Here is a 24143-nt window from a genome sequence, read left to right as displayed (position 1 = left end):
TAAATTACAAGAATATATATTTGCTCTGGACAATAGTGGTTCTCTTGGCCAGCACCTCCTCTGAGCTAGAATCAGCATCCCCAGGTGCTAGCCTCCCCTCCATGCCCAGCTAACCGCCAGTGACAAACAGCCTTGTGTACTGTGTGAAGGAAGATGATTTCTTTGGGAGAGGATTGCTTGGAAATATGAAACAAATAAACACCAGAAAGAGCTCTTTAGCACACTTCTTCCGGACCCCTAACTTACAAAGGCTGAATTTATTTCCCCTATAAAAATATGCTTCCCTAATCCAGTTTCCAGACTGGAAACTTTATACACTAACATCTAATATTTAAATGTCTGTTAAGCAGCATGTAGGATTATCAGTCAACAGGAAGTCAATCTCCTGATATTCAGACAAAAGCATCCTTGCTTTGGTCTGAACTGTGCTTGCGAGGTAGCAGGTGGGGGAAGGTGAGACAAGAAGGAGTCCATGATATTCACCAAGCTGCCCAAGAGGCCCGTGGCACAAAAATAGTTAAGACCTTCTGTCCAAAAGAAACCCTCAGAATGAGTTCAAGGAATCACGTATTCATAGCCTTGATTTTTAATAGAAAAACACTACTAATAAACTAAAAGTCCAATAGAAGAAGAATGGGTAAATGGGCAAATTATGGAATATTCATACAATAGAATATTATATCGCACACTTCCCTGCAACCCCCTCTAAGATCAGGAGTCTGCTCTGCTTAGAGGCATTTTGTCTGATCCCAGCATAACTTCTTTACAATAGCAATGAATTCAACTGTGTCTTTTTATTTCTGATACTGAATGAGGGTTTCATCATCCTCTGACATCTTTAAGCATCCCTTTTAATGAATGCAAACATGTCTCATTTTAATACATTTCCCTAGGTGGCACAAGAACAATGCAGATTAGTTTTGTTAGTCAGAACTAACGTGGCTATTTAGTTTTCAAATTAAAAAGTCATATGGTGCTAAATATTTACTTTTTAAAATAACTAAAAATTTTAAGTTATAGAATCATTCAGGCCAGTACTTTGGGAGTGAAGATTCTGGGTCACAATCAACCAAAATTTTATGCTGAAAAATTTGAGGAATGTTCTCCCCCCCCCCCCCCCATTAGCACTTGCACACAGCTACGCCGTAAGATTATTTGTAGGTGCTGTGAAAATATATTGTAGGTGCTGTGAAAATTTCTCTAAGTCATGTCTGCCATCTCAGCAAGGACATCCTATCCCACGCGCTAGAAAGAGATGGCTCAGCTCCCCTGGTCCTATCTTCTCCTTATTCCGACTTGCCAGGCTGAAAAGAGCTCCGCTCCTCAATGACGTGCTCCACGGGATGCAGGATGCTGTGCCTCTAATGAGGCAGGACAGTCACTGCATCTTCTGTAGAGAACCGCCTGGAGCCCAAGCATGCCGAGTTAATAATAGGAAACTGTCTCAATCCTAAGACCCTACAATCTAAGCTATAATACAATAGCATAATCACACCATTATATCACCTAAATGCAGTCACATAGCTAAAAAGTAATCTTCAAAAAATTCACCTAGTATTTCAATTTCCTACTTTAAGGTAACCATATTAACCAACTCCCCAAGTTAAAGTAGGTATTTTTACAAACAGTAAAAAAAAAAAAAAAGTATTAGAATTGTAAATAGTCCCCTCACATTTCCTTTATCATTCTCTTCACACTTTTCTCTCAACCCAAGCTATCAAACAGAAACCAATTAGGAGATAGAGGCAGAGCAGTCAGACAGAAAGAATAAAGAGATCCCTGCTTCCCAGCTGGAATCTGGCAGATTTAAATCCTGAGGAGCGGAAAAAAAGAATGTGAGTGAGGTCAGGCAAACTGTTAAAGCCCCCTAGTTGGTCAGCTCTTTCCTTTCAGATGCCATCTGGGAATTGGATTTGGTTAAGTATCGAAATATAAAAGATATAATCACACCATTTCATGAGGACCTACTATGTGTTAGGTATTTATAACTACCATGCAAAGAGAAATCATTGTCCTCATTTTAACAAGCATGAGCAAGACGACCCCAAAGAATGAAGTTACTTGCCCAAAAAGGCCAGGCCAACAAGGCTAAGCTGCCTTGCTAGGCTACCGGGCACTTATTCTGGGATTCTACTTATGGTCATGTTGTCCCCACATAACTGTATTCTTCCTCATTTAGAAGAATGACTCCAAGGAATGCGGTATCAGAGGCATGGTAGGGATTCTTAATGCTAGAATCCACATGGTCTAATCTTCTCACTGACACCGTAAGAAACTCAATGCCCAGTAATCCACAGCTATGATGACTATGATAAAATAATGAAACAATAATAGCACTTCAGATGCATTATCTCTTTTTTTCCTTAAAAAACCCCCTGAGGTAGGTCTATTCTTAGTCTCCTTTTACAGATGAGAAAACAGTCCCTGAGAGGTTACCTTGCCCAAACTGCCACAGATGGTGAGTGGCGACAAGCTGAGCCCAAGCCCTGACGTACTATCCCCAGTGCGTCAAAGGAAATGCGTCAGATCTCTCAGGTTTGCTGGGAGTGGGAAAGCATTGAAAATGATCATTCTACAGAATAAGCTACACTCTTTATTCTGGTCTTCAAGACCTTTCATGATCTTTTCCATTTTATTTTCTATCACTTCCTTTCACAAGCCATGTGCTCCAGAAATTCTAACTATCTCTCTATATAAAACCCTAATATGCAAAGTGTCCCCTTGGGAGTTCAACCAGGAGACCGGGAATTGGATCGCTCACTATGACATGCACTGACCACCAAGGGGTGGTGCAGAGTGAAGGCAGGCCCCAGCTGGCAGCCAGAGGCCCCCATCAGCACTGATCGCTGGTCAGGCCTAAGACCTTACCCATGCACAAATTTCATGCACCAGGCCTCTAGCTTTCTATAAATACCCTGCATTTTCTCATTTACTTCTGTTGAGATGGCATTTTCTAAGAATGCCACAAACTCTCATGCACTACAAAACGTCCCTGTCCCCAAAGAAAGCAGCTCTCCCCGGACTGAGCTTCCACAGCACTCTGTCCTCCTCCTGTCAGGACATGTTTATGTCCTTGACCAGGTCCCTACTTGACTCCAGTAGACATCATTTCTGTGCAAACTCTATGAAAAGATCTAATGAAACCAAAGGCACCGCTTCAAGCCTACAGAAGTTGCCATCCTGAAAACCATGACCCTCACTAAGGGCTAAACAAAGTGTCCAAGGTATTCTTGTAAACACAGGAGGGTAGACTGGAGCCAGACTCCATCACGCGTCTGGATCTGGGTAACTCACTTAACTTCCTCTCCACGACAAAATGCCGCATCTGTGTTGGGGATGCATAGTAAAACTTACCTCCTGGGCTGTTGTGAGACTCAGCCAGGTCCTACCTGCAAAGTGACTGGAACAATGCACGGTTCACAATAAATACTCCACAAACAGTTGCTATGACAATGTTTAAAATCTGTATGTATGCAGATGAAAAGTGGTGCAGATCACCAAATCTTAAGAAAAGAACTGTCAGAGATGACAATCTTTCAGAAAGAACAACTTTAGGTGACAAGGAGGAAAACTGGCTCATGTAGAAGAGAACCAGTATTCTTTTCCTCTGAAAAGTCACGGATCAAAAGGAGATATAACTGATCCCAATAAAGCAACCAGGCGAATCAAGGCAAAACAAGCTGATTATAGACTTCCGGGGAGATTACAGAGGTAGCGGATCACAGAGTACACCTGGGAGCCCGAGGGAGTCTGTTGTAGGCCAAACAAACTTAAAAATAGGCCAATTCAGAATGATCTCTTTAGACCTGGAACATGAAAACAATGTTGCTCACCATCAAAGGCAACTTAATATTACTTTAGTAGTAATTACGGGTTTTAACATTAACATACTGGTTTAGTTACCAGATTATTTTAATTTTAACACATATTACTAATACGTACAACAATACTTTGCAACAAATCCTATTTATTATGGGAGTGGGAATTCATAAAACCATATGATATGAACGCAGGAGGGGATTTGCATGACAGCAAGGGCCACTATACTTCCTGGTGTGCCCAGGATAGTAAGGGTTCATACTTGTTGCCCTAATATTTTTTAATATAAATATATTTTTAAATGTATTTTTAATTAATTTCAGAGAGGAAGAGAGAGGGAGAGAGAGACAGAAACATCGATGATGAGAGAATCATTGATCAGCTGCGCCCCTGGGGATGGAGATTGCAACCTGCGCATGTGCTCTGATCGGGAATCAAACCTCGACCTCCTGGTTCATACGTAGGTTGATGCTCAACCACTGAGCCATACTGGCAAGGCTGTTGTTTTAATTATTAACAGCTCCCTTTCATTCTCAAGTGTCCTGGTTTGGATGAAAATCACATGGTTACCTTAGTGATACTCACCCTTAAAATACAAGTGAGGAAAGTAAGCCACAGGACGATGCTGTGACTTAGCCTAAGTCCTCGAGCTGAGTGACCAGAATTAGAACCCAGAAAAGGTTGTTCCTAGTCCAGGAGTCTCCCTACCATCCTGCCCAGACTCTCCAGGAGCAAGACAAGGGTGATGCCTGGCATGGGAAGCCAGCAGTGGAGTCTATGGGAGGAAGTCTCTGGCCCTCCCCGGGGGACTTGATGGGCTCAGAACTGAAAGCTGAGAGATTCAGGGGATCCTGCTTACGTACCCCCTTTCCGTTTTCACCGTGCCCACTTGTGGCTTCTTGTCCACCACCCCTGCACCAATACAGGACAGACGACGGGGGAAATAAAGGACTTCTGTTTTGGCCGTGTTGGGTTTGGGATGCCTTTTCAACGTTTAACTGGAGATACCAGTTTGGGAGACAGCGGTGAAAAGGTGGTGTCTGGAGCTCAGGACACTCGTCACAAGAACAAGAAGAGAGCTGCACAGCCGGGGCACACAGTCAGGGCCGTGGGAGGGTGAGAGGCGTGGAGACGAACTGCCTCCGGGCACTGAATAACCTGCCGCAATAATGAGGAGGAAAATAATAATGCCGAGGACAATAACGAGGATATACTGCAGCTCCCGCCATTATTGGAAACTTATGATGCTCCAGGAACTCCACCAAGCACTTTATACACATTAGCTTATCCTCTGAGGCCAGAGAGGTTATGAAACTCAACTAAGGACTCAAAATAAGTAACAGAACAGAAATGCGAACTCCGGCCTCACTCCAGAGAGCGCGGATCTTTCTCCGACGTCCTGCGCACTGGGGTCTTATTTTCCCTCGTCTTTGCTCTGTATGTGATGACAGATAGTCTGGCTTATAGCTATTTGTCTTCTGTGGAAACACTAATTTGTATGTTTTCATAATTAAAATAATTCCATGGAACCATGTGACTGTGACTTCAGAAGATGTTGTCAATGCCTGTTATTTATTTTTCAATGACACTTTTGTCGATGCTTCTTTTAGCAAGTATGTAGACCCTATTTCTGCCCCAAGCATGTTCTACTAGAGGAGAAATGGAAGATGTTTGCTCTTAATTTGCACTGTTTGTATTGTGGCCATGTTCCTATTACAAACCACATGTTTTAAAACGACCATGAACTGTTATTTGGAAAACAGAAACACTTCTTAGAAACCCATTAATCCGTATTAACCAATCCCCTATTTCATTACGCAGAGCATTCATTGCCTCGTTTAAAGTGGGCTTGGGATTGCTGAGAACAATTTTTCTTGAGAGTACAAACCTGTTGGGAAACATGAGATGGTGCAATTTACACGAAAGCATAAAATTCAACAAGTATTGCTTAGTGATAAAATTTGAGGAGGCACCTATTTTTAAAATTGTATTAATAAAAATTATAAGTGTTATTATTTTGTCAAGAGTAGTTTCAGTAACCATATTTTTACTACATGACCCTGCTCCCTGGCAATGCCCCCTGGACTAGGAATGGCTACGGAGCCCAGATTGGACCATTCATATCTGATCTTTCACAGGTGAAATGACGTGAAGAAGCAGGCTACTGTCCCCATGAATGAAAGGCATGCAATGATGGGGGACTTTTGCCCCAGAAGTGCAATGCAGACTTCAGAGGAAGGATCCATCTGAAAGGAATCTGAGAGTCATGAAGGGGAGGCCAAATGTTTTCCAGATCTCCATCTCTGTCATCCCCAAAAGGAAGAAGTGTCTTCCCCCCCCTCCACTTGCACATCTAGTTTATGTGTCTTGGTAAATTCCCATTTTTGTGTAAGCAAGTGCCAGCAGGTTTCTGTGACTTGAATTCCAAAGAGCATTAAGATATCCATTATTTTGCATTATATATATAAAAACACTTGGATGTTTGTTTTATGATGATGATAAATGAATTTTTATTTGCTATGGTAACAATAAATTCAAGAATTATTTTTTTTAAGTTTCATATATATTGTTATTAATTCAAGTTTCTTATCAGCTATAATCTATACTCCAATCTCACCCCAAAAAAATATTTTAAAGAATGAAAGCCAGGCACAAGCATGGAGTTTGATTCTGAAGTGACAGGGGAAGAAGATTCTAAGGAGGTAAGTCTTAGGCTCTTTCGTGCATTTAATTTTAATCTCCCACAAGTAAGAGAGGATCTTAAGTGGCAGGGACAATGTCTCCCGTTTCTTTTGTACAGTGATAGCACAGTACTTGGAAGACTATATGTACTCTATAGTTGATGAAAGGTTGGTAGTTACAATTCTCAACTTTACATATTGAAAATTTGTTAAAAGAAACATTTTGTCTCTCCCACATGAAAAAACACACACATGTATGCCAAGAGCAATGGTTTTCTATAACCAAACTTTCACAGTGAGTCTCTCATAGAACTTGGTGCTACTAGAATTTTGTAGACTTCGTTGTAATCTAATTTTCTGTAGGAAACCATCAGTAACTAAAATAGGCAACTAAAAATTTCATTTAGAGATGGTATGCATTGTTTGCCAATTTTATTAAACACTTTATTGGAATTCAATAGACATCTAGGGCTAGAAAAGTCTCATTGTTCTTTTCCTATTTAGACTTTTTAGCAGAAAAAAAAAGTCAACATACTCCATCTTTTGGCCTCTTGTAGGGTATGTGACCCAAGCTCTATGTTAGGATGTAAAAAAAGGCCTTTCTTTTTCTTTGCTGTAACCTTCCACAATTTACGAGAAGCACCTGCTAATGAAAGACCAATTGTTAGCTCCTCTGGTTCAAAATGCCTCTGTTCAAACTGAGGGATAAGATAAGCTACTCCCAGGATAAGATATGCTACATACATACCCCTCCTTCCTGCTGGCTTACAACCCAGGGATAATTAGTAAAAGTTGTGTGTCTCTCTCCCCCTTCCCCCTTCCTCTTCAAACAAGCCTCTTGAACTCTTCATTATTGTTGCTCTAAGAATGTTTTACAGACTTTGGAAAAGTACTGATAAGACACCTCCCCAGGATATCTGCCCGAACTGTCTCCTAAAGAACTAACAAAGACAATCCCCCAGATGTCTGCTCAATTTCACCTAGCAACAGCAGTAGCCCCCAAATCACCCTCCTTCCTTGTCCAGGGCTTTAAAAGAAAGAGCAGCTTTTTTTGTTCTTTGCCTTTTGTATTGATTAGCAATGCACTGGCCCTTTCCCTTCGGGGAAAGTAAAAATAAACTTTCTTTCTGCATCTATCTCTTCTTTTAGTTGTGAATTCTTCACAGCCTGTCACTGTCCCCCAAAAAACAAACAAACAAACAACAACAAAAAACCTAACATCTATGCTTTTGACTTTTCACAAAGGAAGGCTTTCTAATACAAAGGGAAACAAGTAGGGGCTTTAAATAAAATAGGAAAACGAATCACAATGTACCGCTGTTCCTTCTTGGGTAGACAGATTGCCAGTCTGTGTGTTTGGTTGATAGTTATCTTTGACCCTTCTCAGGTTTATTATGCAGTCAAGGTACTACATCCTTGAAAAAGACAGCAGGGGATAAGGTAAGAATGCATTTAGAGACAGAAAACCCTGAAGAAGATACTCCCTTCTGTGCATCTTAGAAGGAAACCCAGCAAGGTCCATCACAGCCTGGAATTCCATATTATGCTTTTGATTTCACAAACTAGCAGGTTTTAAGCAGTCAGTGGAGCACCTCAATGAGGAAGATATGAAGGCAGAGGAAATCACTGCTTGGAGAGAAAAAACCCAGGTGCCCCTAAGTTTGTAGAAGAAAGTACCCTCTGGTTCTAGCACATCAAAGTTGTAGGTTCAATGGGCTAATTTGATATAGATGAAAAATTGTGTTCTAAGGTCAACAATAATACCCTTAACCACAGCTAGCAGCCTCATAAATGCTCGCTAATGACACAAAAGGTATAATGGGCAATATAAGATGGTGAGTTTGGTGCCAACCCATCCCTATTCTTGAAAAAAAATAGCATGTAACATGATTGATTGGGTACTAAATATGAATGCCATTCACATGTTACTCTGGCCTTGACATGTTTCAATTACTCTGATTGCTCTTGGGCACTGGGCAAGAACATGAATGAGAGAACAATCCATCATATCTACTATCTGTGGTTCAATGGCCTTAATATCACAAAACAAAGGCACATTTGTTAGGTTCCTTTTAATTGCAAGACCCATATAAATACCTGAACAACATAATTTGCGACATAATGGAGTCAGTGTGTAAATAAGACACAAACTAAACCATTCCAAGTCCCAAACAATTTCAAACTCAAATGGACTTTCTACTTTTCACTTGACAGAAGAACTGGCCATAGGACCGAAATTAGAAAACTAAAATACTCTGAAAAGCTCCTATACTAAAGTTCCTTTTATAGAAAAATTCAAACATACACAAAAGTAGACACCCAGGGTACAAATCCAATACCAAGCTCATGTACCACCACTCAGTTTCATCAATTATCAACTCATGACCAATTCTGCTTTATCTATACCCCTAGATATCAAGTCATTTTTTCCCTTAAACACTCTAGTAAATCCTTACAATTTTGACTGAACATTGATAACAGTTCAGTGAGGTTTTGTGTTTTATGTTCACTGCCTTTTATTTTAAAACTAGAGGCCTAGTGCATAAAAATCCATGCACTAGATGGGGGCCCCTCAGCCTGGCCTGCCCCCTCTCACAGTCTGGAAAACCTCAGGAGTGGGAGGCGACCCAGCGATCAAGGGAAGGCAATGCCCCATCACACCTCTGCTGTTGCCACTGCCAGCAGCGCAAGCCTCAACGGGCCCTGGTTACCTGAGCCAAGGGAAACCCTGGGTGGCTGGGCAGCTGCCATCTGAGGCTTTCCTGCACCTCAGGCTGGACCTGGGTGGCTGGGGAGCTAAGAGAACTGGGGGACTCTGGAGGTAGGAGTGCAGAGCAGCAGGGCCCACCTGGGGATTGGGTGCTGCCATCTTTGGGAGGTGGCAGTCAATTAGCATATTCCCTCCCTGTTGGCAGTGGGAGCCATCATCTTTGAAGGAAGGGCAGTCAATTAGTACAATATATTTCCTCCATATTGGATGTGGGCGCCACCATCTTCACAATGATGTGAGGGTCAATTAGCATGTCCCTCTTTATTAGATAGAATACGTATATCTGTGTAAGAGAAGAAACTAGTGTTTACTGAAAGCAAGGAGAAAATTTAGATTTTTCTGTGTGTGTGTGTGTGTGTGGTTTTGTTTTGTTTTGTTTTGTTTTGTGGAATATCTAGGACCTAATTGTAGATGTAAATTTTTTCCCCATCCTTCTACTGAAGGAAGAGAGAGAGCTGACAAAATATAGTCATTCAGTTTAACAAACATTCACTGAGCAATGGAGATAGGGATAGATACTGGAGATATAAAAAATGAGTAAAACAAAGAGCCTTTCTCTAGAATGAGTGAGAAAGAGACATAAGAACAAGAAACAAATGTCAAATCAATCCATGAGGCAAAGAGGTAGAGTTATAAATAGGAACACATTCTAATATGGCATGTTTATCAACAGACCAATGAATAGCCTCTGAATATGTCCCAGGGGATTGAGGAGAACATAAATTATAATAAATGACCATATCTTATAAAGCAATAAAGGTAGCCAGCAGTAAAAAGGCATTTGAAATAACTTTGTTCTTACTGAACAGTGGGAAAATATTACTCCCCTGGTAGGTAGTTGCTTTTTCTTCCAAGCTCTGACAGAAAGTTATATGTAACTGTTCCCATAGTTTGGTATATTATACTAGAGGCCCATTGCATGGAATTTTTGCACGGGTAGGGTTCCTAGTGGCTACTGATTGCTGTCCGGGCCTTCCTTCATCCCCCACTCTCTCCCTGGTGGTCAGTGTACATCATAGCAAGTGATCGAATTCCCAGTCAGTTGAACTCCCAAGGAGACACAGCATAGAGAGGCTTTTATATAGAGAGATTATGATATTTTATTAATTATAATTATTTGTTCATGTAGTGGTCTTCCCTCCAGACTATGAGTCCTTCAGGATAGGGTATAAATTTATTCATCCTGGGATTTAAAACCCACCCCTGCATCTACTAGAATGAAGGTTTATTGAATAAGTGAGTGAATTATTTACAGGTGACTTTTAATAAAATATACAGCACTAAAACTATAGAAAAGTTAAAATATCAATTAAGTCATAAGGGTTCTTGGTATCCTGATAATAGATTCTAGTCCCCCTTGCCTGGCGTTTAAAGCCTTTCCATCTACATTTTCCCTAATCTATCCCTTTAACCTTATCTCATCTATTCCCTTCTATATATGAACTACTTTCTCTTTCTTTCATAAGCTCTGTGCTTTTTCATCCCCATGCTTTTACTCAGTAATCTCTAAAGTTTTAAATTATGTAGCCCTTTCAGTATAAAATATTTGAGCATACTTAACACCGTGCAAATATAGTATGCTTATTACAAAATAATCATAAAATAGAAAAAAAACATTTTAAGCAAACGAGGAAAAACATATAGACATTTAAATCTTTTCTTTCCATACATGATGCATTACTTCGCATATGCTTCGCTTTGAAAATTACTGATTTACATATAAAGAAGAAATCTCAGATAGTCTTTGTGAAAATTAACTGAAACAAAACATGTAAAGCACTTAACAGCACTGGTTATATTGGAAACACTGTAAATACCAGTTAATTTCCTTCACATCATTAGCATCACAGTTTCCTTCTCCTGGAATAGTGTCCACAAACCTATCTTCCAGCCTCACTCTTGTATGTCAAACCCCTGGAGGCCAAATTCAAATGTTATCTCTCTAAAGAATTATTTGAATGCATTCCTTAAGGGGTCAGGATTTCTCAGTGTAGGAAGTACCAGATCCTATAGAGCTTAGCAAGAAGCCATGACTAAGAAATCAAAATAAAGCTAGAACCATTGGAAAAAATTAAGAACAATTCATAAAATAAAGGATACAAATGGAAAAAATATGTGATTATTAACCCCAATAAAAAAAATAAAAGAAAATATAATCACAGTATATTACCTGGCTCTATAGTAAACAATGTTTAAATAGCCCTAATAATAGGAATACTGACTACTAATTTGACAAAAACTTGTAATATAACTATTTGGGAAAGATAGGACATCTCTGAGATTAATTTAAAAAAAAAAACAACTTAGAAATTTAGGCACATTACTTTAAAACATACAGTTAACTACCAGAAGAAATAGCTAAAATATTTCAAAGTGGCTATCTTAGAAATGCTTGAAAGGTAGAACCCTTTAGAACTATTTAATCTTAAAATTCTGTACATTATATTGATCACACATTTTGAAAATAAAATTTTCTTCAATTTTAAAATCAATAGCCTTCCATATGAAATAAAGATGGCAAGCTAAGCACATGCATTCACCTCTACTCTCTCCAATAACTTCAGTAACACAGCAGTGAAAGGTTTTACAAAGCCCAGAAATCTCCCATAGAAAGGAAAAGAAGATAAAGAAATAGAGAATAAGAAAAGATAAGAAGTTTAATGCAAGAGTCCCAGCAAGCAATTAAGATTCCAGAAAAAGAGAGACAATCTCCAAAGAAGCTATTCAAAAAAGTTTCCTACAACAGAATCACACGATTTTTTACATTGAAAAGGCTGAACTATGCTCAACAAAACAGTCCAAATACCAGGGCTCATCAACATAAAATTCGGGAGCAATGGGGGAAAGAGAAGATCTTGCCAGCCTCCAGGGAGATAACAGTAGATTTGTACAATGAAATCAGCCATGAGAATGGCATCTGCTGTTCTTCTCAACGGTAAAGGGAAAAATTAACAGTCAAGGAAGTATTTCCTTTCTCTGTTTCCTAAAAGAAACAGAATTCTATATCCAGTTAACCTATTGATGTAAGGAAAGAAAAAAGAAAAAAAAAAGTGGCTCAGTGGTGGAGCACTGACCTATGAACCAGGAGGTCATGGGTTGATTCCCGGTCAGGGCACATGCCCAAGTTCCACTCTCGGCCTCCTGTGTGGGGCATACAGGAGGCAGCCGAAATTAATTCTCTCTTGGCGTTGATGTTTCTATATTTCTCTCCCTTCCTCTCTGAAATCAATAAAGAAAAAAACATTTTTTCAAGGCATTTTACAAGAATGAAAAGGCTCAAAATATGTACTCTGTTGCACTCTTTCTCAGAAATCTATTAGATGATGTAGTCATATAAAACGAGAATAAAAAAAACACAGGAAGACATGGGATCCAGGAAACAGGAAATCCAAAGGTTCTACTGATCAATCAGATCATATTAAAACAGGTCTTGAGTTATTAGTTTTAAGATCAAATCATTATGAAGACAGTAAGTTCATTTTTTTAAATGTTAAAATATTCCATGCCTTTAGGTTTACAGGTAGTTATATGTTTACATCAATTTGAGCATAAAAGAGATTACAAGAGGTTTTACTTCTTACCTGTAACACAGCAGCAAATAAGTATACTACTACGAAGATTACAGTTAGAGAAGTGTGGCCACTTTTCATCAGATGGATCGTATAGAGGAAAATTAAGTGTCCGGGAATCACTAAAAGCAGGAGAACTTGAGCAGACTTGTGATTTACTCCTGTGATGTAAAATGCAAACATTGTTAAAACAAAATCACATTTTGGTTAATAGGTCAGTTATTGAAATTTGAGGATTACTTTCTCGTTACGATACCACATAGCATCACATAAAATTCAACTGCTAAAAATAAATGTGTTGAAATTTGGGGATTACCTTTTAGTTACTGCATCACTTAAAATTTACTGGCTAAAAATAAATTTCTTTGGAATTCTCACTATGTTATATGTTAAACAAAAGGTGGTTGATCAAAATTTGCTATGAAGAACACTGGTCAAACTTTTCGCAAAAACAGAGGAAAGACCAAAGAAAAAATATAAAGCTTCTACGGCACTGAAATGTTTTCATTTTGCTTTTCCTTTAGAGTTCTTCCACTGATATCACAGGCTGGGCATCTCTGATCCTCATTCAAAAGTCACAATTACATTTATTTTCATCAGAAAAAGAAAATGACAAGAATTGTGAGGCTTAAATTGTTGTTTTCGTGTTTTGTACTCACATGCCTGGTTGGCATAAATAAAGCATGTTTCTTGTAACTGAGGTTATCACCCCTCATTCCGTTTATCTGGGATCAAATGCCTCCATTGAGAAGGCCAAAAAAATCACTCCAGGAAAGACAGTCTACCTGTCTCCCTAAATCACCTAGCGATGTTTGCTTATATCCACGAGGTTCCTCTTTCCGACTCAATAACACAATATCCCAGAGAAAGGGATAAAAGAGAAAAATCATACAGAGCTCCTCAACAACTGCGAACTGATACAAATGATTTTTGCTCACTGAGACTTAGTGAACGAAATCTGTCCTAATTAAGAGCTATTTAGCACTCAGAAATAACCAAGTTGTGCAACACTCACAAAATACATATCCAGCAAAGGTTGCCCGCCTCGCCTCACAGAGAGGAAAAGTTCCTGAAATGAAATAGGAAAAAACCCACAAGCACATACCTGAACCAAAAAACGTCCTAAATGGGTAGTAGCAGCCTTTGCGCTCATCAGGCAGTTCTCCTGGGATGCTGTGCAAGTGGAGGTACGTAGAAATCCTGCTCGCCTGGATGGCCACCAAATTGCCACCAATCCCTGGAACACAGCAAAACAGAGTGGGTAGCCTCATATTGTAAACAACCTGCATAAATTCAGCCAGCTGCAAGCCTCTCTCTGTCACGCCCTGGGCCAATGAAACAGAATAAAAAGCTCTTCTGAGACGCGGATTTATTTAAGTGGAGGTAGATATTCCAAAGGCGTGAAAAACGTTGTGATGAAAGACATTATTTTCCCAAGTCTGATTGGTCAAGATTTTCTGTCTGGTCTGAAAGCAGACCAAAATAAGTACTTTTTAAAAGTTACTATCAATCCCAAGATATAAAACAAAGTTTTTAAGATGTATCATGTTTATCATCTTCATGAGAGAGAACGTATGCTAGATTTATTCAAAAGACAAGGCTAGATACTTTTCTTCTCAGGTTACTGAAGAAATCTGTATACGGCACTAAAAAAAAAACCTCAAGAGTTATCTTTTAATCTAGATTATCTTCTTATATGCTCTGCACATTCTAAAGCTATATAAAAATTTAATGTAGAGTAGAAATTTTAGATATAATTTGGATCTTGGAGAACTTACCTTCATAATAAAATGTTTTCTTATACATAAGTAAATAAAAAATAATTTATGCTAGATGTGTAGTATATCCTGTGACATATTTTCCCCAGGCAGAATTACTTTTTAAATTACTATTATAGTATATTCACTTGGGCTATACTCAAATCCAATTTAATGAGAGCAAGACCAAAACCCAGAAGGACTGGATTAAAATTATCTTATTAAACAGAATCCATAGAAAACTCTCTGTGAACTTAAGTACTCTAATTCCCATTTTATAGATAAGAAAAAACATTAGGCAGATTTTAAAAGGATAAGCAGAGGACTGATTGATTTCTTTTCTTTTTCTTTTTAATTTTTATTGAATTTACTGTGGGGGATGACAGATTTTCATGGACTCAACTGACTCAAGCAACTGAGTCAAACTAAGCTAACTCTAATTTATCCATGAAAATTGATATGAGCGGCTGTAAAACAACACAACAGATAGCAGATACAGCCCAAATATCCAGAACTGAAATAGCATATTTTGCCTCACTACCCTTAAAAATCAGGTATGCCTGACTCTCACACTTTTATCAGTGATAAGATTAAGAAACAGTTCTTTTAAAAAATGTGTTCTGCATGTTGAAAAAGGTAATGTCATTTCCACTCTGAGCAGTAACCTGGGGTTGGAGAGAGAATGAATGGATGGGACAGACAGGCCTCTTTAAATCAGAGCCCTAAGGTTCCTATTGGCATTTAAGAGCACAGAAAGACTTGATATCGTTATGAATAGTATATCTAATCCTTACCATTAATAACTGGTGTGTAAACAACAATTCCAACCAAGTTTGGATCGGATACAGTTGTGTCCAGAATAAGGCCTCCAATGCTGAAAGAATCAGAATCATATAATTTAGGGAAGAGGAAAGGAAATGTAGTAATTTGAAGCTGTTCTTTATCAACAAACCCCTACTTTTAAAGATAAAATGATTAGCCTGAGCCTGGCTGGTGTCGCTCAGTGGTTGGGCGTCAATCCAGGAAGAAAAAGGTCATTGGTTTGATTTCTGGTCAGGGCATATGCCCAGGGTTCGGGCTTTATCCCCAGTAGGGGACATGCAGGAGGCAGCCAATGATGAAGTTTCTGTCCCATCGATGTTTATATCTCTCTATTGCTCTCTATTCCTCTCTCTCTAAATATCAATAAGAACATATTTTTAAAAAGAGATTTGTATGTTCGTTGTTTTTTTTAAATATATCTTATTGATTTTTTACAGAGAGGAAGAGAGAGGGATAGAGAGTTAGAAACATCAATGAGAGAGAAACATAGATCAGCTGCCTCCTGCACACTCCCTACTGGGTATGTGCCTGCAACCAAGGTACATGCCCTTGACCAGAATCGAACCTGGGACACTTGAGTCCTCAGGCTGATGTTCTATCCACTGAACAAAACTGGTTAGGACAAGAGATTGTTTTAAAAAATAAAAAAAACTAGACACTAAAAAATAGATAAAATACAATATATTCAAGGTAAAAATCAATGTCAACACAAATGTTGAAATTAAACATAATATAAGCTGTAGCCCCACATTTCAGGGCTCTCTTTCTGATCTCCAAGATAAATTACTTATAAAAAAGGAAAGTATATACTTTAAATGCATATACAATGAACACTTGCAGAAAAACATTTAAAAATATTTCTGTTGCCCAGGTATTAAAACTTGCTATAGAAAATACAAGTAAAAAGAAGCAAATAAAAGTCAACCATAGTTACATCATTCAGAGGTATACTGTTAGCATGCTAGTAAATGCCCTCCCAGACATTTTAAAACGTGTTTATGTTTAAAAATAAAAACCTGAATTGTAAAAGTATTTTCCTTCACTTTTATTATATTTTATTTCTAGCATGCCCTCGCTGGTTTGGTTCAGTGGACAGAGCGTTGGCCTGCAGACTGAAGGGTCCTGGGTTCAATTCCGGTCAAGAGCACATGCTCAGGTTGCAGGCTCCTCTCTGGTCTGGGCCCTGGTCTGGCGCATACAGGAGGCAACCAATCGATGAGTCTTTCCCACACCGATGTTTTTCTGTCATTCCCTCTTGCTTCCAGTCTCCCTAAAAATCAAAGGAACAATATCTTCGGGTGAAGATAAAACAAAATTATTTCTAGCAAACAAACACCTGGGCATTATTTAAAAAGTGAAAGCACCACTAAGCTTATGAAATAGTCCCTGGTCCCACCCCCCCAGATCCTGCCTTCCACTAGCAATTCTTTTCAACTGTGTTAGTTGCTTCTTCTGACATTTAATTCTGTGTTTCTAAATAACACATTTTCCCTATTATTTCCTGACTTACAATTTCAAACATCTCCCTAACGGCATCCACTGTGGCAGATGGAGGGTTTAATCTCACTCCTCCCTCCTCACTTTAGTCCCTTCACAATTCTCTTCCTCTCTCTATCCCAACAGTCTGGTTATCATTTTTGGTGAAACATTTAGGGTTTATTTTATAATAACAATGGGATCATAACTCACAACTGAAATACACAGCATCTTGTTAGATTCCTCACTTGTACTGTTAGCTTTGTCTCATATTTTTCTTAAAATTTTTAGCTGCTTATTACTAATTCAGCCTCAAATGTGTAGCAAAGTTAATGACATGCCCCTGATTACAGTCAAGCTCACCCGACAGGTGATCAATCGATTCCACTTTCTTTCTTCTTGGAGACATTGCTCCTGAAACCCACTATTCTCCCAACACCTGGACAGCTGCTCTCTGGGCCTGGGGCACGGCTGTCATCCCTACCTACCCTCCAGTCTCCCCACGAGGAGGCCTCGTCTATGACTGTGACCAGCTCCCACCCAGCATTGCACAGGATCCTGTTTCCTGAATCCTCCCGGAAAAAACAACAACCTACCTTAGAGAAAAACGAACCTATCCTCATTTCTATGTCGTCTTGTATCTTACTTCCTTACTTTGATAAAATTGTCTTTTGTCAACTTTTATATGAGAGGGCATAAGGGAAAGAACGATATTGAAATCCTGTGTGTCTGAAAACTTCCTGAATCTGTCCTTATGTTCGGTTGATACTGAGGCCATATTTTATGTTCACAAAATGATCCCTTGGAATTTTGAAGGACTCACTTCTGATTCCCAGTCCTTTACATGCAACTCGTGTTTATTCTGGAAGCTTGGGGATTTGTGACAACGTGCTTTGGTTTGGGTCCCTCCTACTCCAGCTCATTGTGCTAGACCCGCCATGGGCCCTGTCCTTAGGAAGCCCATGTTCTTCAGGTCTGGGAATTCCCTGATGTTATTTATTTGATAATTTCCTGTCCTTACTGTTTGCCTCCAGTTGTCTACTTCTTTGTTCTCTGTTTTACTTTCCAGGATGGTTCTACCTTCTATCTATTCTACTGATTTTGTTTCTGCTATTTGTGTATTTCCGAATACCAAGAGCTCTTCCTGTTTGTTTGTTGTTGTTGTTGTTTTTAAACTCTCCCCTGAAATCATTCTGTTCTTACCGAATTGTGGATGCCACCACTTCATTTATTTTTCTGAGGACATTGGAGATAGTTTTTTTTGAGGTTTTTCAACTCTCTCTAGACTTTCTTTGAGTACCATTTTTTGTCTCCATCTTTCCTGTTAGAAGCTTAATCAAATGTCTGGTGAAGGGTTAGTCTCCCCCTCCTGACAGGGCACGGGAAAGCACAACTGGAGGTCTGTGTGCCTGGGCAGAGCTGGTCAGCAGGTGGGCCTCACTGACCAATGGCCAGGTGGGCATGCAGCTCCTTCACTAAAAGACCTGCCAGGGTCAATACAGGCAGGTTTTTCTGTTGAACTGAAGTCCTTCCCCCAGAAAGACATTATCTAACTTCTTGCCTGGAGCTATAAGCCTGACTCCCAGCAGGAGCTTCTGAATCTGGAGCCTCTCCCATGTAGTCTCTCCAGAGTGAAGTCTTGTCTTGTGCCAAGGTGGGAGGGGCAGTTACCTGAGTGGTAGAACTAGAGAAGGGCTTTTAGGACCTAATTGCTTCTTACATACACTGTTAACCAATCTTCACTTCAGCTTTCAGAGTACTCAAGGCCCGAATTCTCCACCTTTCCGGATTCCTGAGGCTCAGATCCCTGTGTTTCTACTAGGTGCTCCCCCTGCTGGTGGTTGGGTTTTAGCTTTTATTGTTCGTTCACAGCTATCCACTTGATTCCTATCTTAGGAATTTCTCACTTGCTGTCCTCTCTGTTTTCCTTCTTTTTGTAGTTTTATAGCTTTTTATCTTTTTATTGTCATATTGGTAGTTTCAGGAAGGAAGATAAACACTTCAATCTACTATGTTTAACAGGAAATTGATACTCATTTTCAGCTTACTCTTTTCACCAAGAATATAATGAACACCTTTCCCTGTCAAAGAATTATAACAATGCTATTTTTAATGGCTGACTGAGATTCCTTTTTGTGACTGCATCACACTTTATTTGATCAATATCTGACTGCTTGGTTTCTAAGGCATTCTCTCTTTCTTTCATTAAAAATTCCACGGTGATTAGGATCCTTGGAACTAAATCTGCTGCATATATCTTTAATTATATCCTTAAGTCCTGTGAGAGGCCTAGAAGTGGAAATAGTTGAATGGTATACACATTTCTAAGGGTTTCTGATACCTATCTGAGCAATTTGCTATGAAAAACAAGTAATGCTCTTGTCAGGTTATAGCATATACACACAAAAACACACCCACACATACAAACACACACATACAAAGGCAAACACCACTAAACTTCACTTAGCAATCTGGTAAAGATTTGGTTGGAGAGAAGTTTAAAACTGGTAGCCAGCTGAAGCCGGTTTGGCTCAGTGGTACAGCGTCAGTCTGCGGACTGAAAGATCCCAGGTTCGATTCTGGTCAAGGGCATGTACATTGGTTGCGGGCACATCCCCAGTGGGGGGTATGCAGGAGGCAGCTGGTCAATATTTCTCTCTCATTGACGTTTCTAGCTCTCTATCTCTCTCCCTTCCTCTTTGCAAAAAATCAATAAAATATATTTAAATAGATAGATAAAATAAAACTGGTAGCCAAATGAGGTTCTCTACATCTACTGATTTCTGTAATTTCTATCACATATACTGAGTGGCCAGATTATTGTGATCTCTGAACACATAATAATCTGGCCACTCAGTGTATATAATATATAATAAAAGGCTAATATGCCAACCACCCATGTCCCCTACCCCTGGCCAGGCTGGCTGGACCCCACCCATACACGAATTCATGCACCGGGCCTCTAATATACACCCACACACACCAAGTGGCCAGATTTTTATGTGTTCAGAGATCATAATAATCTGGCCACTCAGTGTTTATCCATGATTACTTTGGGTAATAAAGAATTGAACCAATATACATAATATAATTGACCCAAGAAATAAAAAAAGGCAACTGATTTGTTTTCATGTACACATAGATACAGGCATATGGATTGCGTACACACACACATTTAATACTAACCTACTTATAACCATAGCTGTTATGACAGGCTCCCAGCCTGAGTGGAGCACTGTCCTCGTGGCTGGATGTTTGGCTGCTACTATAATCCAGATAGGAGTTAGAGCCAAGAAAAAGACACCAACTAATGGAGAGATGTAGTAATAATTCTCTAAAATTGAAAAAGAGACAGCATTTCAGTATCTGTTCTAACCATGTAGCAAATATTAAAAATTTACCAGAAGATATGCTATAAAACATATTCACAGGCTATTTATTTTCTACAAATTTCAAACAAATTTAAAACTATAGATAAAGTGCCCAGCCCAAGTGGCTCAGTGATCGAGCATCCACCTATGAACTAGGAGGTCACTCTTCGATTCCCAGTCAGGGCACATGCTGGGTTGCTGGCTCAGTCCCCAGTGTGGGACATGCAGGAGGCAGCTGGTCAATGGTTCTCTCTCTTCATTGATATTTCTCTCTCTCTCTCTCTCCCTCTACCTTCTTCTCTCTGAAATCAATAAAAATATATTTAAAATAAATAAAACTAGATAAGATAAAAATGTTAACTGAAACTAATACATTAATTCAGCAAACATCTACTGAAATACCTATGTGTCCTATCAATAGTAGGATGGGAATAACAACAATAATAATAAAATAATAACAAAACAACAAGAGTAAAAAACCTATTTATTTGGCTCCTATTATTAACCAAGCATTGTGGGAAATGCTTTATATTCATCAACTCGTTTAATTGCCCTCACAAGTATGAGAACACTGTCATTCTTTTATTTTCTATTAAATGTATTGGGGTGACATTGGTCAACATAAACATACAGGTTTCAGGGTGGGTTTCTGTTATAAGATATGTATGTCATTTCTAATTAATAACAAACTGAGCTATAGTGTTCATAGGATAGAAAACTGGGGAATAGGAACTATCAGAGAAAGAGCCTGAGAACTGACTATCGAACTCCACAAGACTAGGCCAAGAATAATTGGGGATTTGTCACTTAAGACCTACCCCCCTAGAGAGGTCTCGGCTCTTTGAACACCGAGAACATTCAGTAGACCCAAGAAGGGTTGTGTTTTCATAGCAAAGCTAGCCTTAGTGTCAGGTCTGCTGAAGATTCTCCCTAATCAAACTCAGGACCAAGCCTTGCCCTAGCTGGTTTGGCTCAGTGGATAGAGCACCGGCCTGCAGACTAACGGGTCCCAGGTTTGATTCTGGCCAAGGGCACATGCCCAGTTGCAGGCTCGATCCCCAGTGTGGGACGTGCAAGAGGCAGCCGATCAATGATTCTCTCTCATCATTGATGTTTCTATCTGTTTCTCTCTCTCTCTTCCTCTCTGAAATCAATAAATTAAAAAAAAAGTTTTTTAAAGAACCAAGCCCTGTGAGGCTCAAGTTAATCCACAAATAACAGCTCACAAGAACAAAGTCCAATACTTGGCAAAGAAAAAAACAATCGAGCACGTAACAGTATTACATTCACAATGTCAAGCATCCAACCAAAGATTACTTTTAAGAGTCTGGGATAATATTCAGTAGCATTTACAAGCTTCATTAAATACACTGAGAAATCCTACTTAACATTAGACATTTCACCAGTCTCATAAAAGTATCCAAGTACTTATACTAATCTTTATAAGTCTAATAAATTAAATGTACTAATACAGTGAGTCTTAACTTTTCATAAATATTCACATACATACATATACAAATTTGGTAAGATTTTGATTTAAAAACCACAAGAATAGGTCAAGTACTTAATTATGAATTTAAAAACAGAATTAGAAGACTGACATATTACTCCAAAGGGCTAAGTAACAAGTGCACACACTCACACAAAAAAAATGTACTGCCTCACCGGCATAAAACCATTAAAACCATGAGTCAAATTATCAAATATTTTATATTTAAATCTTTCCAAGTTTAAAAACTGCCTGTCTCTTCTTGAAACAGTTACATCATTTCAGGACATTTTGGTTATATCACTTTAACTGATGGAGGTATTATTATTATCAGAGATTTCAGCCAGGGCATTCTGGATTCTTCTCAGTGACTCTAATACTTATTTTGTATAGGAGAGACTTCATAACTTAAAGACAATTGAGTTCATAGTCCCTGTAGCCTTAGATTTAAGTTAAATGTTACTAAATTTTCCTGACATCTCACAAAATTCTTCAACCCTATTCATATTCTTATCGTTAATTCAATTTTGTATTTCTTCATCTTCCTAACATATTTACAGAACTTCTCACCTATGACTAAAGAGATTTTAAAGTAGATAAAAACACAAACTCTTTTCTATCAGGTAGGAACAATTTACTACAGAGATTAAAATATTATCCAAGCAAACTTTATTCTTGTGTTTTTATCTGATCTTCCATCACACCTTCAAAATAATTATACTCACAAAATTCATTTAAAGATTTTCTTCCATTTAAAGGACTTTGACTAATACTAAATAGTTTCATTTTTTTTCTCTATGATTTTTTAAAAATTTTAAAAAAACAAACCTGTATTGAATGGATTCCCAGTTTTCCTTTTTAAACCACTGGATAAGGATTTTTTAAAAATCCTAATTAGGAAGCATTCTTACCTCTTAAAACAAGTAAGGTTGCCAACAATCTCTTTATAGGGTTAAACAGAAACTAAAAGCATTAAAATCCATTAAACACAACTGAAAAGAACTATTTTGCTAGGTCAGATCATCCTAGTATTTCATTTTCAGGTCAATAGAAGAGCACCATTCCAGGCTTTTAAGTTATTCTCAATATTAAATCTCTGGAAGGTCATCTGAAGTTGAAAAAAAAAAAAAATCCACAAAAACACTCATCCCAACCCCTGAATCACTGTCCTGAACTTTCAAAGAGAAGACAAAATTTCTCGAAATGAAACTAAAAATAATGAGTGCAGTTCCTCAAACACTTAACCAGAGTTATCATATGACCCAGCAATTCCACTCCTAAGTATGTGTCAAGAGAACTGAAAATATATGGTCATGCAAAAGTGTACAAGAATGTTCATAGCAGCATTATTCATAATAGCTAAAAAAAAAAAAAAAAAGTAGAAGCAATCCAAATGGCCATCAGATGATGAATGTTAAGCAAAATGTGCTATATTCATACAATGGAATGATGTTAATCCATACAATGGGATATTACTCATACTGATTCATACTACAACACAGATGAACCTTAAAAACATTCTACTTTGAAAAACAGCCAGACATTGGAGGTCACATATTGTATGATTCCATTTATTGAAATGTCTAAAATAGGCAAATCCACAGAGACAGAAAGTAGATTGCTAACGGTTGCCAGGGGATGGGAGGAGGGAACAATGGGGAGTGACTGCTAAAGGTGTCTTTTTGTGATAAAAATGTCCTGGAATTAGATGTTAGGATGCACCATCTGATGAATGTACAAAACCCCACCAAATTGCACACTTTTAAAAGGTGAACTGTATGGTATCTGAATTATTATCTCATTAAAAAAAAAAATTCCAGCAATGGCCCTGGCTAGTGTGACTCAGCTGGTTGAGCATCAAAAGGTTGCTGGTTCAATACCTAGTCAGGGCACAGCCTGGATTATGGGCTGGATCTCAAGTAGTGAACATGCAGGAGGCAGTCGATCAATGTTTTACTCTCACATCAGTGTTTCGCTCTCCTCCTCCCTTCCCCTCTCTCTAAAAATCAATTTACAATAAAAAATAAATTGCCACTTTTTTTTTAATTTCCAACAATATTTAAAAAAAGGAGGGGAGACTATATTCTTCAAAATTGTCAATGTCATAAAAGACAAATGTATATACATTTAAACATACTGGTACGTAATATTGAGAAAAAGAGAAAGCAAATGGGGTAAAATCTTAACATTAGTTGAATCAGGATATAGAATATTTAGGTGCTTTTTTTTTCTATTCTTTTTATTTTTTGCAACAATTTTATATATTTGAAATTATCTCCAAATAAAATTTTTTAAACCCTTAAAAAAAAAAAGAGAGTGAAAACCTGATAAATAAAACTAACTAAAATGGTTTACTGTGAATGTGTTCTATTTCAATTTCCTAACAAAC

The 24143-nt window shown here is 38.4% G+C and overlaps 1 protein-coding gene across 4 annotated transcripts in view; it reads right to left on the bottom strand.

The window, feature by feature from the left end:
• The window catches only part of SLC41A2 (solute carrier family 41 member 2), a 74780-nt gene that overhangs the window by 5784 nt on the left and 44853 nt on the right, over window positions 1-24143 (bottom strand). For all 4 annotated transcript variants that reach the window (XR_006742759.1, XR_006742758.1, XM_045587573.1 and 1 more), the window contains exons 7-10: window positions 20081-20228; window positions 15391-15470; window positions 13945-14076; window positions 12852-13000 (exon numbers count right to left, since the gene is read on the bottom strand). Coding sequence is in view for 2 of the 4 variants with exons in the window: in XM_045587573.1 (XP_045443529.1) it covers window positions 12852-13000; window positions 13945-14076; window positions 15391-15470; window positions 20081-20228 (509 nt within the window). In the remaining 2 variants the exon portion in view is untranslated. The remainder of the gene's footprint in view (window positions 1-12851; window positions 13001-13944; window positions 14077-15390; window positions 15471-20080; window positions 20229-24143) is intronic.

This window comes from Pipistrellus kuhlii, unplaced genomic scaffold (genome assembly GCF_014108245.1).
Source record: "Pipistrellus kuhlii isolate mPipKuh1 unplaced genomic scaffold, mPipKuh1.p scaffold_m20_p_3, whole genome shotgun sequence".
Taxonomy (NCBI): domain Eukaryota; kingdom Metazoa; phylum Chordata; class Mammalia; order Chiroptera; family Vespertilionidae; genus Pipistrellus; species Pipistrellus kuhlii.
This window is presented reverse-complemented; position numbering and strand designations above follow the sequence as displayed.